Source organism: Microchirus variegatus, assembly GCF_963457635.1.
Source record: "Microchirus variegatus genome assembly, chromosome: 20".
In the NCBI taxonomy this organism is placed as follows: domain Eukaryota; kingdom Metazoa; phylum Chordata; class Actinopteri; order Pleuronectiformes; family Soleidae; genus Microchirus; species Microchirus variegatus.
The window spans coordinates 6,974,004-6,989,086 of NC_139821.1; the positions used below are offsets into that span (position 1 = coordinate 6,974,004).

A 15,083-nucleotide genomic window follows, 5' to 3' on the forward strand; every position below is an offset into this window, starting at 1 on the left:
TGCCAGAATGTCTCCAAACATTCTTTAAATCCACAAAATCTGGATTTACACCAATTTGGTTGCCTTTTAATGACGTATATGTCACTAATCATGACCGCTCAATGCTGTTTTCTTCACATAACTCCACAGGGAGTCAGACATCATCAAACTCAGTGTTTTGTTATTGAAGAAAGCCTCATAACAAGCACTTTTCCATAATCTCTCCTCTCTGGTGACAAAGACCTTGATTTTCCAGGCTCCTGAAACAGTGCGAGTGAAATTACCGTAAATAACTATGATGAATTTGATGCGCAACTCCTTAACTTTCAGAAACCGTTGGAATTTTTCCCGATAGCACAACCCGTCGCGTAATTACGGTAACGCAAAGTGCGCTGTTACACTTTTAGAAATAAGGGTTCCAAAAGGGTCCTTTGTCAAGGTTCTACCTGGAACCATTGCTTCTGAAAAGTGTTCTTGGTAACACTAATGGTTCGAGTAAAAACCATTTTGATCCAGAGAACCCTTTAAAACCCCTTTCCTGAATAAAGGGTTTTAAAAGAGTTCTTGGTGTAACCCTCCAAAAGGGTTCTCCTACGAGGACCAGCCGAAGAACCTTATATGGTTCTACTTGGCACTTTTATTTCTAAGAGTGTAAATGGTTCCCCCATTCTGTGCATGGACATTGGACGACGGTCCCTTTAAGAGGCTCCGTGTGTGCTCCTGTGGTTCAGTCACAAGGCATGAAAAAGCAAATCACTGGTGGTGAGATCACTGCTGGGGGGGGGGGGGTCATTTGCATATTGAAAAAGACACATACCCAAACACACACACACTGCGAGATGACCAATTTTCTCTCCACCAAAAGCAGCAGACAGGTGTGAAGAGAAGACCTCGCCCAGGTCCAGATGAAAAAACAACAACAACAACAAAAGACTCTTAACTGCGAATGTCTCTTTTCAGGCTCTAATGGAAAATCCCTTCAATTTTTACCTCCCTCCATCCCCCTCAAAGACGAGGGGGGGAAAAAAAAATGAAAAGACCAAACCCATCCTGTACTTAGAGGATTGTGAATGGAGTGTGGCCCCCGCAGCCTGCCCCATATACGACCGCTGAATACAAAAGAGCCCCAATTCTGTACGAGCGATCGCTCTGGGAGAGCTCTGTATCTGCGCCGCTGCAGCGTCAAGGCCTCAATGAAGCCGTCAGCGTTGGCCTCTGCTGTCACACACACACACACACACACACACACACACACACACACACAAAGACGGACACTCTGTGTGTGTGAGTGTGTGTGTCACTATTTATTCTTTAACAACCTCACTCATTCGTATATAAAAAAAAAAAATAACAACAAAAAAACCCCTCAGGGCTAATGCATTCTTTTCATCGCTGCAGGGTGAACAGAGGAGGGTGAGATGAGTGGATGGCGATGCTGATTTGAATATTTAAATTATTTATCACCGCAGAGATTTGAGACCAGAGTCGAATCGTGCCAGAGCCGGGGGGGGGCACGCGGGGGAGCTGCGGGTGAGGGCGAACATGGGTCGTGTTATTGCCAGCGGGCGACAGGAAGTAAAAAAAGGGGACACAGTCGCCTTGTAATGTGGAACTGGAACGTTCTCCAAGGAGGAACGGAACAATCGATCATTTTCAAAAATCGATATCACCTGTTTGAAACCTACTCACAAAAGTCCGCACTTTAATCATTCTCCTTTTGTCAGATTTTCAATCTCATTGCATACATTAGATGCCGTCTAACCTGCTTGTTTTAAATCTAAAAGAGTACTTTTTCATAATAAATCTAAAACTTAACAAAATTAACTGAATGTTCAACCTGTTATATTAAGGTTTTGGTGATTAAATTCAAGTCCAGTTAAGCAAATAAAACATATCCTTTGTCTCTGCTGCTCTGGTAAAAAGGTGCACACCAGTCTCCTCCCAGTCTTCTTGCCTTTATGTGAAACTAATAAGTAGGTCAAACATAGATAATCCAGCATTAATCTCTTTAAATCAGAGGTCTCAAACTTTATTTCTGCATGTCTTCTTATTTAAAGGTTTATTTGGCATCATAAATACATTTTTTATTGTGAACTATATATATCGTTATGTGAATTATCTGTTATTCTCAAAACCCGGGGACCCCAAAAATCAACAAAAATAGTCTAACAAAGTGAAAAAAAAAAGCTTCACCAGAGGAACAAACAGGGCTGAGATGTAACGCAAACAAACCAAAGTGAAGCCGCCACAGACGCTGACTAAATACACTGAGGAGGCGTGGCCTAAATCAAACACAGGTGAGTCCAAACAAGACACAGGTGAAACTCATTAGGGCGGGGCAGACAATCAACAGGGAGGACAGGTAACGTGCAGGAAGAACTTCAAAAATAAAACAGGGAAACAAGGAACTGAGAACCACACAGAACTAAATAAAACTGGTGAATAAAAAGCCCCTGTTTGATAGAGTTTTAACGCCCGCCTCTACTGAAAAGTTTGACTTTTTCTTCACTTGTAGCACCAGGTTATTTGAGTTTGAAACCCCTGCTTTAAAGGCACAGGCTTGACCTTTAACACTTCTGAGCATATCAATAACATCAATACACCTACTAAAAACTATGATACGCTAAAAATGGCAGCCCCACTTGAGACAGTGTAGGTAATCTAGTATTAACACAATCAATCTCTTTCACTGGTTTGTTTTCTGTAAAAATGCAAAAAATGCGTTGTTGTTGTTCTGGTCATTGAATGCATTCACGGCAGTGGAATTACTGCACTTCCTGTTCCTTACAAAAGAACATGTGGTTGTATTTATTTATTTACTTATTTATTTAATATTATGGCACCTCAAGACTAAAATTAAACGTCAATAGGTGTGTTTTGAAATATTGCATCGATGTTTTTACGCTTGACGGAGGTGGAAAAGTTGGCGTATTGATAAAAGGTAGTTGTGATTTAGAGTACGGGTGACATTTCCCATATCATCATTCTGTGGTGACACCCAAATATTCACTTTACAGTTGATGGAAAAACACAAATATTCACTTTTTTTTCCCTCCAGCGAATCCTTCAAAATTCAGATTTTGAGATAAACGAGAATGGAAACCTGACTGATGGAAAACCTAGCGTTTCTAAAACTTTCACTGTCGACCGTTATTACATCTCAATAATGTGACGTTTATTGCTCCTGGATGCCGAGTCCTCGCAGCCTCTCCGAGGTTCCACTACAGTTAAAACATTTGGTACGTAATAAAACGCTAAAAAATGGGAACTACAGTAGAAGAGCAAGAGGTTGGTAAACTGAATGATGTAATGAGCTCCAGAGCCTGAGAAACACACACACACACACACACACACACTTACACACACTTTTCTTTGATGGAGAACAATCCGAGGAAATGGACCTCTCTACATCTCACGCGATGACAGAGCCGTAAATGTGAAGTAAAACACTTGAAATTAAAAGGAATGCTCCCACTTTCACACTTATACATGGACATGAACTGTATCTGTATATTTTCTGTGTCACATGATCCATGTTTTGTGTTTACCTTGCCTTGTGTGTGCATTCTGCAGCGACACACACACACACACACACACACACACACACACTGCTGTCGCCGCCGCTGTCGCCACCACGCTATGCACTCAGCTCCCGAGTTAAAAATCTGCAGACAAAGGAAGTCCTCGGCTGCTCCGTGTCGCGGGCCTTTTTTCCTCCGTGGTGTGACAAAACACAAGTGGCGCTGATAATAATAATAATAAGAATAAGAATAAGAATGAAAAACCTGAGAGAAGGAGGTCGCTGCTGGGTCAGAGCCATCAGATCCTGGAAAAACAGCGTCCAAAACATGAATTCTCTTTAGCGGCTGCGAGGATTAATCCATTCACTAAATGAATTGCCAATTATTATAATAACTGTTTTAATGAGTGTGAATATTTTATGTTTTAATTGCTCCTGTGTAACAAAGAAAGTGGGGGGGAAAAAAACAACTAACTCGGGCTAAACCATTAAATCAAATTTGCAATTTGAAACCAGGCTATTTATCAACGGTTGCAGTACCTTATTACAATGTCAATTAAACCTTTAACTGGTTGTCTCTGCGTTGCACCTCGAGGTGATGCTCCGTTATCTCCGGGAAATATTTAACTGAATCTCTACTTAGCCCTTTTACGAACCTACCAATGAATCGAGAGACGACCGGAAAGGCGTTAGTCGTTACTCGCAGTGATGTCTCGTCTGGTTTCACGCGACTCTCCTGTTGTTGTTGCTGCTGCTGTCGCTTCGGCTTCTCATTCATCGCTCTTAATAATCCCTGCGGTGAACTCATTTGCTGCCGTCTGCGAGTGTAGGGCAACGCAGTTATAATGATCGGCTAATTATGAGAACCAACAGCAGCCTGGGGGGGGGGGGGTGAAACCACCTGTCCATTTGTATGTGCACATGTACCTGTCACATATCTGCATGCCGTGTATGCATGGATCGCTCCGAAAGATCCACACTGTGTCCCAAGAACGTGTTTCTTCGTGAACAAATCATCATTTTTACTTACTTTAAAGCTGTTGTAATCGATCGACTGCTTCAATTTGTCGGTCTCGCTGCATAATTTCTTTCCTCTGCTTCTTTTCAAGCCGAGCGATCAAGACCAACCAGGACCTTCTCCCCGAGACTCCGTGGACCAACATCCTGTACGACGATTTCTGGGGCACCCTGCTCACGCACAGCGGCAGCCACAAGTCCTTCCGTCCGCTCTGCACCCTCTCCTTCCGCCTCAACTACACCCTGCACGGCCTGCGTCCGTGGGGCTACCACCTGCTGAACGTGGCGCTGCATGGCCTGGTGACGGCCCTCTTCACGGCCTTCAGTCGCCCCCTGCTGGGCGGAGGACTGTGGAGCCTGCTGGCCGGCCTCCTTTTCGCGTCCCATCCCATTCACACCGAGGCCGTGGCCGGCGTGGTGGGGAGGGCGGACGTCGGCGCCGCCTTGTTTTTCTTGCTGTCGCTTTTATGCTATTCAAGACATTGCGAACTCCGCCGGGACCCGCGCGGGGTCTTGGAGTCCGGGCGATGTGGCGGTGCCTCGGTCACCTGGTGCTGGATGCTGGGGAGTCTGTGGTGCGCCACTGCCAGCATGCTGTGGAAGGAACAGGGGGTGACGGTGCTGGCCGTGTCGGCCGTTTACGACCTTTTCGTGTTCCAGAGACTCCGGCTTCGCCAGACGCTTCTTCTCTTGTTGGGAAAGGTACGTGTCTTTGTCTTACAGGGCATTTTACAACTTGTGTGCATCGGCGGAACCTGGCTGCAGATCATCAGGTTTAGCTAGTAGCATGTGTGCACACATTATAATACTATATATGTTTACAGGCCACATATCATGTTTGTACGTGATTACCTCCCCATGTTTAATACCAAAAGCAACTGTTAAAAGACTGAAATGAAAGAGTCTGCAACCTGTTGAGCTAAGAGTTGCATTCAGCGAGCCTCAGAAAAGTAATCAATTCTAAAGGGATATTTTACTTTACTATTCTATTCCACTAATTAAGTACTTATTACACCATTGAGTTACTTATATTGCGATGGCTATTGTTATTGCAAGGGTTGTAGGAGGCTATTGGCCAATTCATCTGCGTTTAAATGCTTTACACTATCATTATTACATGCTTTTAAAAATCCACTATCGGTCAACCTCTCATATCCAGTTTCCTCTGTCCTCAAGCTCAGAGGCAAACCTGAGCCGCGGCAGCTGTTAATGGTTCCTGTTTGGTTGGATTGAAGTTTTTGTTCTCCCTTAAGATTGTTTGCTTATGTGGAAGTGTAGCGTGTTTTTGTGTTTTTGTCAGGTGTCTGATCAGAAAAGCAGGTTTGCCCAGCGAAAAACAGAACTCTTCTCATTCATCATCCGCAAACAGGAAGAAAACTATATGTATCCGGGGTGGAGGGGGAGTTTTCCACTTCCTTGCAACACTGCCACCAACTCTTATTTTTTTGCCGCGGTAAACGGATATGCATCGATGCAAGGACGTATAGCTTCTGAATTAGCATCTCTGGCCTCATGTGTGTACAAGCTGTCCAAGTATACACACAAACATACATATTCACGAGGAGGACAACCACATGGGGTGCTGTGACTCATCTGATTATGGGGGGATTGGTGTTGGGACTGGAAAGCCTCTTCTGCACAGACACTCCACATTTGATTAGAGAAACAGCTCCTTAGCTGCAGCATGATGGCCCTCGTAAAAAAAGGCATAACAAGCGTAATAAAAAGTCCCCTTGGGTTTATGGGGCAAGGACGGTCTGGCACTGAGCGAGTGTTTGTGTACATGTATTGTGTGTCGACTGTAGCTCTACTTCCAAAGACTCTTATTTACAGTTTGCAGCCATATAATTCTATTTATAAAGCGTTAGGACCTGATTGTACCTGTGGGGAAAAAAGCTTCTCCACTCGTTATTTCTGGCAGAGCGAGAACCTGTGACAGCGCTCATGCAGCGAGCAGCCCAGAGATCAGAGTTATGATGTATTTTTTCTTCTTCTTTTCTCTTTGCTTGGCAGGAATGACTCACTCACTCGCTCACTCGTGTGTGCTTTGCACAACCTGCGAGAGCTCAGCAGATGCAACACAACACCTGCCTCTCAAACTGTGTGCTGGTGAATCATTTTAGTAGCAGTGGTAGCACATTTATATATGTAAAAATAAACAAGAGAGATATAGATAAATGAGAGATAAGGCAAAGAGACGTGGTTTCCGGGTATGGTTTCCTCAATCCTGGTCTTGATCAGTCTTGATCAAATGATCAGCTCATCATCAAGCACTGCAGAAGCATGATAACTATGCCATTTTTTTTTTTTTTTAAATCAGGTGTGTTGGAGTCAGGGAAACTCCTAAAACATGGAGGGCAGTGGGTCCACAGGACCAGGATTGAGAAAATCAAGGTCCATGAAGGTACCATACCCTAACCCTAAAGAAAAAAACCCGCAAAAGAATATATTTATATATATATATGTGTATATATATATATACACATATATATATCTAAGTATATATAAGTATATACAAGAAAAAACAGAAATAAAATGAAAGGAACATTATTTTAGAACGTTATAGATGAAATTTTAGGCATTATTCCCAGTCCTGCTCCTCAGTGGCCCCGGTCCTGCATTTTTTAGATGCTTCCTGGCGTCACCGCAACTTTCATATAGTCATATATGATCATATGATCATCAGTAAGCACTGCAGAAGCCTGATAACTACCCCATTTTTAAAAAAAATCAGGTCTGTTGGAGTCAGGGGTACTCCTAAAACATGGAGGGGAGTGGGTCCATGGGACCAGGATTGAGAAAATCAAGGTCCATGAAGGTAACCGTGCCGTATTTGGTCTGTGGTGCAGAAAGAAAAAAAAATCCAAAAATTATATATTAATAAGAATATACAAGAAAAAACACAAATAAAGTGAAAGGAACACTATTTTAGAACATTATAGATGACATTTAGACCTTTAGATCCACAGTGGCTCCGGTCTTGCATGTTTTAGATGTTTCCTGGCTTCACCACACCTGATTGATTTCATCAACTAACCCAGAGAACCCAGGGATAATATTCTTATTTGTCTTATTAATTTTTTCAATGTTTTTTTTTTTTAAGTACAGAGGAAATTAAGACTTATTTACACTTGCTCAGTTTGAAAACTAGGTTTCCACTGTGCAAATGAGGCTTTTTGGTGTTACGTTAAATGTAACACGTATACGATTTTGACTCGTGTCGGTGGAGTTTTAGCTTTTTGCGCTCATTAAATAATGAAATTGTATTCTATTATTGTTTGATCTGCCTGTGTGTGTGTCTGTGTGTTTGTGTGCAAATACCATGGATACAACCATGGATCTGTGAAGCACAAGGTGTTGCTATCTCTTACATTACACTGGGAAACATTTCATCACCCTCAGTGCTTGTCAGGAGCTGTGTATTTGTGATGCAGTAGATTGGGGAATATCATCAGTCAGCCTCCACCCGTCTACCCAGACACAATAGCTCTGGACAGAATCTCTGTGCCACTCTCTCCCCCCTCCCCCCGCCTCTACCAACACATCTGGCTCGTTTATCACCCGGGCAAATGCCCTCCTTTGTCGCCCCAGTCACGGTTATCTTAGCGGGGAGCTCGTTACGCGCCGCGGTCCAGACATGAGGGCAATTGTTTCCCCGATTATTATGAGAGCCAGACGTATGGGAACACCAAATGGAGAGGAGGAGGGGGGGTATTGAAAGAGAAGTATTGAAGGGACAAGGAAACTATGTGTTCACTTCCTTTCCTTTATCTGCCCTTGGTCTCTTACCCACTGTGCCCTAAAACCCACTTAGTGTCTCACGTGTCACACACTCCACCGTCAAAATGGGAACATTTGTGGCTTTGAAAATAGCCGATTTTTCATCCTTTTTTCCCCCCGAACAAAACGAAGCATAAAGAATCACCTGGCTGCTGCCGAACGGCAGCCGCAGACAATAAGCGAATGCAAATCAGCTCCGGTGGAACAGAGGAGCAGATGAGCTTTGACCGGCACTCCATTTCTCATCCTATTAGCTCCCTAATCAGACCGAGATGAGATTTCAAATGAGACGATGAAGGAGAGAGGGAGCGTTCGAAAGTGAAGGATGGGGGGGGGACAAAGGAAAGTGTGGCCGTTAGCTCTGCGGCTAACTGAGACGCTAAGACGAAACGGTTCTTACGTTTTTTGGTGGCAAAATCAATGTTGAGGCTTCATTGTTTGTATTTATTAGTAAACAAGTCAAAGATCTCTCTCTCTCTCTCTCTGCTCCACCTCAACCTGTGAAACCTCCGGCAAGCAGAAGTGATTTCATTTGGAGTCGTTTGTCCAAACGCTGAGTCGTGATTTACTTGCCTGAAAAGCACAAGTGTCAAGTCCAGCTTTCAAAGCTCTACATCACAGGTGTAAAATTAAATAGATGGGTTCCGTTATTTTCCCTCCTCCTCTCCTCTGTCTAATCCTGTAGAATTCACACTTTGGGATTTTAGTCGCTCCAGTGGAAGAAGAAGCTGCTAAATGAAAGATGGCAGCTTCTTACCACAGGCACACGGATAATGGAGGGATTTGATAGTGTCTGTACCCGTTTGCAATTTAAGTGTTATGGGCTCCTCCTCCTCCTCATCATTTTGTCTCATTGAACGCTGCAGGCCTTCAGATTTCTTTCTGTGTGACCAGCTTATCGCTTGATGAACGTTGCGCCAATTTTCCTGTAACGGAAGCGTCCGACTGTGAAATGATGCCTCTGGTTACGGCTCTGCTGGATGCTCTTTAGCCAATACTACGCTAACCCTCATTTTTCTGTCACATCGAAGCGTCCCACCTCAGTCAGGAGCAAAGCAATGAGGAATCTAAACTAAATGCTGTGGGTGCAAGAGGGAACAGAGATATTGGTTTAATGCCACCAGTTATGCAAGCTAAGCAGGTGAGATTGTTTGTAACAAAAGGGTGATGAACACTGGTTGGAAGGGCCCCCTGGGAATTTTTGCTTAGGGCCCCTACAGACTCTAGAATCGCCTCTGGATGTGTCGCCTTCGTCTTCCATTGAAAACAATCACAGCAACAGCAGTAGCGACAATCGAGATGGCTGTTCTAAAACCATGGAAACGTAAAAAAAATGCTTTTGGCCAATCTATCCTCAAAGTGGAGTCTTGTAGGACGGGAAAAAACACCTGCAAGCTGCAATTGTACTTTATGTTTTAGAACCTGCAAGGTTGGTTGCCAGCAGGAACCAAAGAATACCTTGATTATTCCTTGCGAGCTGTGCTAAATGTAGAATAAATGACAACATAATGGTGAAAATAGCGTTGAGCAACGGCCACCGTCGATGACGTAGGGGTGGTGAAACTTTGGTTCTGCTTAACTGCTGTGAAAATTGTGAGCACCAAGGTTGCAAATTGACCCAAAGCCCAAAAGGGAACAGTGAAGATGCTAAACTCTCATACCTACTGTCCAAAAGGCCTAAATCCATGAGAACACCCATGCAGAGAACATGCAAACATGGTAGAAAGGTCCTTGTTCTGACTGGGTCACGAATCCGGGTCTTCTTGCTGCAAAGGCAACTAACCACTACTCCAACTGTGCGGCGCCAGTATGTGGTCTATGGTTCTGGTGATATTTGGGTTTTCTAGGGCTAACGGTAGGGGGAACGCAGCTTTAGAGAAAGACCGGCATTCACTCTTGTTTTGCAGCCAGCTCTTTAAAGGCTATAATTACATCAGTTTCTCCAAAAATCTGTATGCAATTTTTTTACTCCTCCCAAGTGGTTTAAATCAAAGCAAAAGTGTCTACATCAGGGTCCAACCCGTATCACAACTCTTTAACAGTGTGCTTATTCATCAAGTCTGAAATTAGACGCAAATTTACAAGAATAACAAATCAGTGTGATAAGATTTACGCAAATTGACATTTTTCTTTCTTTGTTCACGTTGGATGTTTAAGTTTGGTCCGATTTCCAGTCCGTAAACACGGAACACGATGCAGATTAGGCGTTTGTTTGGCTTGACTTACTGAGGAGCTGTCATGACGTCCTTCTTTATATAACGTCAACAGGGACAGGAGTGGGGGGTTTTCTCGATATCAAAGTCGGCCGCCGCGCTGCTGTCGAGTGACTCGGGTGAGTTGCTGCTACTCGAGAGAGAGAATCCACAGCTCGTTGGAAAGAATAAAATAAGAATTGGATTCATGCCTCGTTGTAGCTTTCATCACAGTTTAACGCGTCGATATGAGCGTGACAAAAAAACACTTTCCATGCACGTCAACGAGGAAGAATTGCCTCTTTGTGTTTGGGCCTCCCAATGCAACGTTAACTCAAAAACTGAATAGCTGCCAGTGATATGTTTGATGCTGAGTAAAACACTTTCCTCAGGAGCTTAACTCCATAATCAATCAGAATTAAGATTTAATAGATTTGAGAATAATGGCCAGATTTGTTTTTATGGTCAAAAACCTCCTAGTTGCTGTAAACGAGCCGATTGAAATCCTCTTTTCTGAAGCTGTTCCCCAGCCGCGATATTTCAAACATAAATCTCACACCCAGAAGACGGAGTGTGTTGTGATTGGCCAGCCAGCGTAGAGCCTTCCCAACTGTCTTGTGATTGGCCAATACCCGGAAGTGACTTATTCAGCACACCCGCTTTAACAAGACAAGTCCAGAAGACTTGTTCTCCACGGCAGCTTCGTAGATGATGTTTTTGTACACTCTGCAAGGTACAGTGTCAACAGTGAGACACACACAGCTCTGGCATATTACGCAAAATCAACTTTTTAATCATTTGAATACTTATATTTGGGATTCTGGAGGCCCTGTAAGTTGGCAAAGTGTGAAAAAAGATGACTCTGTCATGTTTTTGAGGTCCGCACTCCTTGCTACGTCACAATGAGACATTCCGGTAATTGTTGTCTCGCGGAGCTCCGCTTTGTCCCTAAAAAAAACGCGTGAGTGCAGGCGAGGGCAAAAGTATACGATAGAGCGGAAGTGGGCGAAGTGTTCTATTCTTGGCTGCACAGTGCAGCACAGAGTTCTACACAAACTTCCAGGCTCAGAGGATTTGCGTGTCCAGTGGATATGACGGCAATGTGCCGGCTCAAGTCGTCAAATGATGGCTTTTCCAAATGCTAACAGCTGTTAGCTGACGTAGTTTCCTGTGTCTCATTTGCATTTAAAGAGACAGGCACTCAAATGCGGGCTGTTTTGTCAGGGTGATTTAACTGCTGTGGTGCTTCATCCTTAAGGTATTTTGACCAAAGCAAGCATGTTCATTAGGACACCAGGGAAGTAGGTTAACTTGTAGGAATAGGGTATAATATGTCTCCTTGTGTGTGGAAACACAGAGGTGGATGGGGAAAAAGAAAGCGGGGTAATAAATAAATAAGTGCGGAGAAAAAAAAAGCTTTATTCTAAAATTTCCAAACGAGGATCCAGTGAGAGGAGAGGAGGAGGAGATGCATCTGTGGAAAAGTGTTAGGTTCAAAGGCTTGGAGCGAACAGGATGCTCCCGCTTGACAGTTGGCCGGAGACGACGCCAGCCGCGCGCTGGAGTGGATACACAACAGATCCCGTGAAGGTCGAACAGTCACAGCTGAAGCTGAACTGAAAGAGGCTTCTTGGCTCCTGAGCTGAAAACCATCAAGTGTCTGCAAACAAGTCCAGTTTGATTCAGCTGTTCTTAGATAACCTTACGACCAAAATGATGGACGATCTTTCCTCAGACGGCTGGAACTTTTTGGTTTTTCCGTGGCGCGGTCGTAACTTTTCCCACTAATAAAAAGAAAGATTTGATGCTATATTGCGAGAGAAGTTACAGGAATTTGTGGTTGAAATTAAATGTATCCAGGAGTGTTAATCTTGAGGGAAATTAGCAGTTTAGTTTAATTGTTTTTTTTAGCGTTTAAAACACTGTCTTCACTTCAAAGTAGCCCCTGGATTAACTATTGTTGCTGTAACCTTTACTCTAACACAGCACAGACAGAAAAACATTATACCCATTTATAACTTTAACTGTTATTTTATGATGATGTGGTTGGAGAAAAACTGGGGGGAAAATAATGTGTAATAGTGTTTGAGCTCTTTGTAGTTTGACTTTGTCAAACACCAGGTGTGACTCTTCATTAGGCTCTGATGATGATGATGATGATGATGATGTTGATTAGTTGCTAATTGTGATGAGTTGCCCCTAAATCTCAGTCTAAATCTCAGCAAATATCCATATATCTCTTAAAGTGATGTTTATTTTTTCATTTAACGAGTGTATTAGGTGGTATAGGAGCACGCCGATATTCCTCTTAACACCTATCGATAACGCATATTGGACTAGTTTGGAAATCAATAAACCAGCAGCTAACTAGACGTTAAAAGGACCTTTTTTTCAGAGCAATTAGATGCAGCAGTTGATTTGGGGAATGATTGAGTTGTTCAGAAGGGGAAACGGTGAAGTATTGGAGATCTATTTTCACCGGACTGAGTGGATAAGAAAATTAGTTTAGACCATAGGCTTCAAACTTGCTGCCTCCCAATCAATTTAATAAAATGAAGTCATAATGAGTTAATTCTGTATGGTTTTTGCATCATAAATATTTATTCTGTGAACTATGTATGGTTCCATATAAAAACAAACACTTTTATTTTGAAATAATGCGAATTATCATCGTTATATATATTTCAAATATTTCAATATTTCAAAGTCTTTTCACCAAAAAGTTGGACCTTTTTTTCAATTACTGACCAAACTACACTCTTAGAAATAAAAGTGCTAAGTAGAACCATATAAGGTTCTTCGGCTTGTCCTCATAGGAAAACCCATTTTGGCTCCAGGTAGAACCTTTTAATAAAGGTTCCACGTTCTCTGGATCAAAATGGTTCTTACTGAAACCATTAGGATTACCAGGGTTAACAAGAACCCTTGAAAAACCCTTTCTTTTCAGGAAGCAAATGGTTCCAGGTAGAACCTCAACCCTTGTAGAAGGACGCTTTTGGAACCCTTATTTCCAAGAGTGTAGAACCATATAAGGTTCTTCGGCTTGTCCTCATAGGAGAACCCTTTGTGATCCCAGGTAGAACCTTTTGTTTTTTTTGGGTTCCAGCTGGAACCCTTAGTGTTACCAAGAACCCTCTTAAAACCACTTATTCAGGAAAGGGCTTCCAAAGGGTTCTCTGCTTTTTTTATTTTTTTTTAGAAAGTTTATGTTTGAAAGCTGCTTTACTGCTGAGTTTGTGATCTCATAAAATAGCTGATCCCACTCTACAGTTGTGTGTGTGTGTGTGTGTGTGTGTGTGTGATCGATCAGGAAGTCAATTAAGCAACGATTTGGAAGTAGTCGAGGCGGCGGCGAGGGGTAAAATGAAGCTCATTCACCTAAATACCACAAATGGCTCTCCTGCTGGAATTGGCTTATCTTCTGATACCAAGCAAAATTGGATTTTCTCTGACAGTTTCCTCCCTTGACAGGCACTATGGGCTCATCCGTCAATAAGCAAGCACCCCCCCCCCCCCCACACACTCTTAGTGTAGAAGGCACTCTCTTATCCTTCACGTACCACCTTTCAGCCTCCAAATCAATATCCAGTTTTCTTCTTGCACTTCCAGTTCCTTCCTCTGTCTCACAGGGACACAACTTTGAATTGGTGTTTTCCATCTTCATCCTGACAAGTGGCTCAAATACGAGTACTCAGTATTATCAGTATAAGTCCAGTACGAGTCAAAATCACTGACATATTGGATAATAAACCTGTAAAATCAGTCCAAGAGATCCAGTTTTCTTTCATTCTTTCTGTAACTAGTTGTGCATGTTTTTCCCAGCTTTTCTAACCTGGTTAAGGAACATTTTCTGTCTTTACTCTGCAGAAATCAATGAGGTGAGTCGGTGAAAAACCTCTTATTGTAATCCCAACTTGAGTTGTTGAGTTGGAAAAATGCTCACATGACCTCACTCGCTCACTCACTCGGAGTGTTTCAGTCCAAATTTAATTAACAAGACGAATGAAGCTCATTCTTTTCACTCCATGTGTTTTTTTTTTGTAATATTTACTCATTGTGCAATTCATTTAAAGCAGATTATACAGAGCCTGAATTTATAGCCCCGAGTAGAATAAACTCAAAAAAGAGAGATGAAAGCAAAACCCAGACTCATGAGATCAACACTTTAAGTTATAGAGGCTCTGACTGTCATTATTAACTTAAAGCCGCTGCTGATAACGCGACAAAAGTCTCGTATAACTCTTAACGTCGCACGCAGGTTCAAACAGAGTTCATACAACACGGGAGGAAGTCATCGTTGTTCATTACGAGGTACGACGTAAAAAAAGACCAGAGGGAACATTCATTATTATTATTAAGAGCACAGTGCGTCTTTGCCTCGGTGACATTCCACTTTAATCAATGTTTTAGTGAAGGAAAAGAAAAACAGGCTTATCAATCCTAATGGATTCCAGCAAATGTGGTATTGAAGAAGTCTGACAGACAGGAAGCAAAACAAAGACTGTCGTCCCCGCTGTTGTCGTCGTTCTTCCCTCGCTGACACTGATGAATGTGATCCGTTTTCCAAACGTCGACAGGTCAACAAAGACATCGCG

The 15,083-nt window shown here is 42.8% G+C and overlaps 1 protein-coding gene across 1 annotated transcript in view; it reads left to right on the forward strand.

Moving 5' to 3' along the window:
- Positions 1-15,083, forward strand: part of tmtc2a (transmembrane O-mannosyltransferase targeting cadherins 2a) — a gene marked incomplete at its 5' end in the record, with an annotated part of 53,289 nt that overhangs the window by 20,851 nt on the left and 17,355 nt on the right. The window contains one exon of the mRNA XM_083907414.1: positions 4,609-5,218. Within this exon, the coding sequence (XP_083763540.1) occupies positions 4,609-5,218 (610 nt within the window). The remainder of the gene's footprint in view (positions 1-4,608; positions 5,219-15,083) is intronic.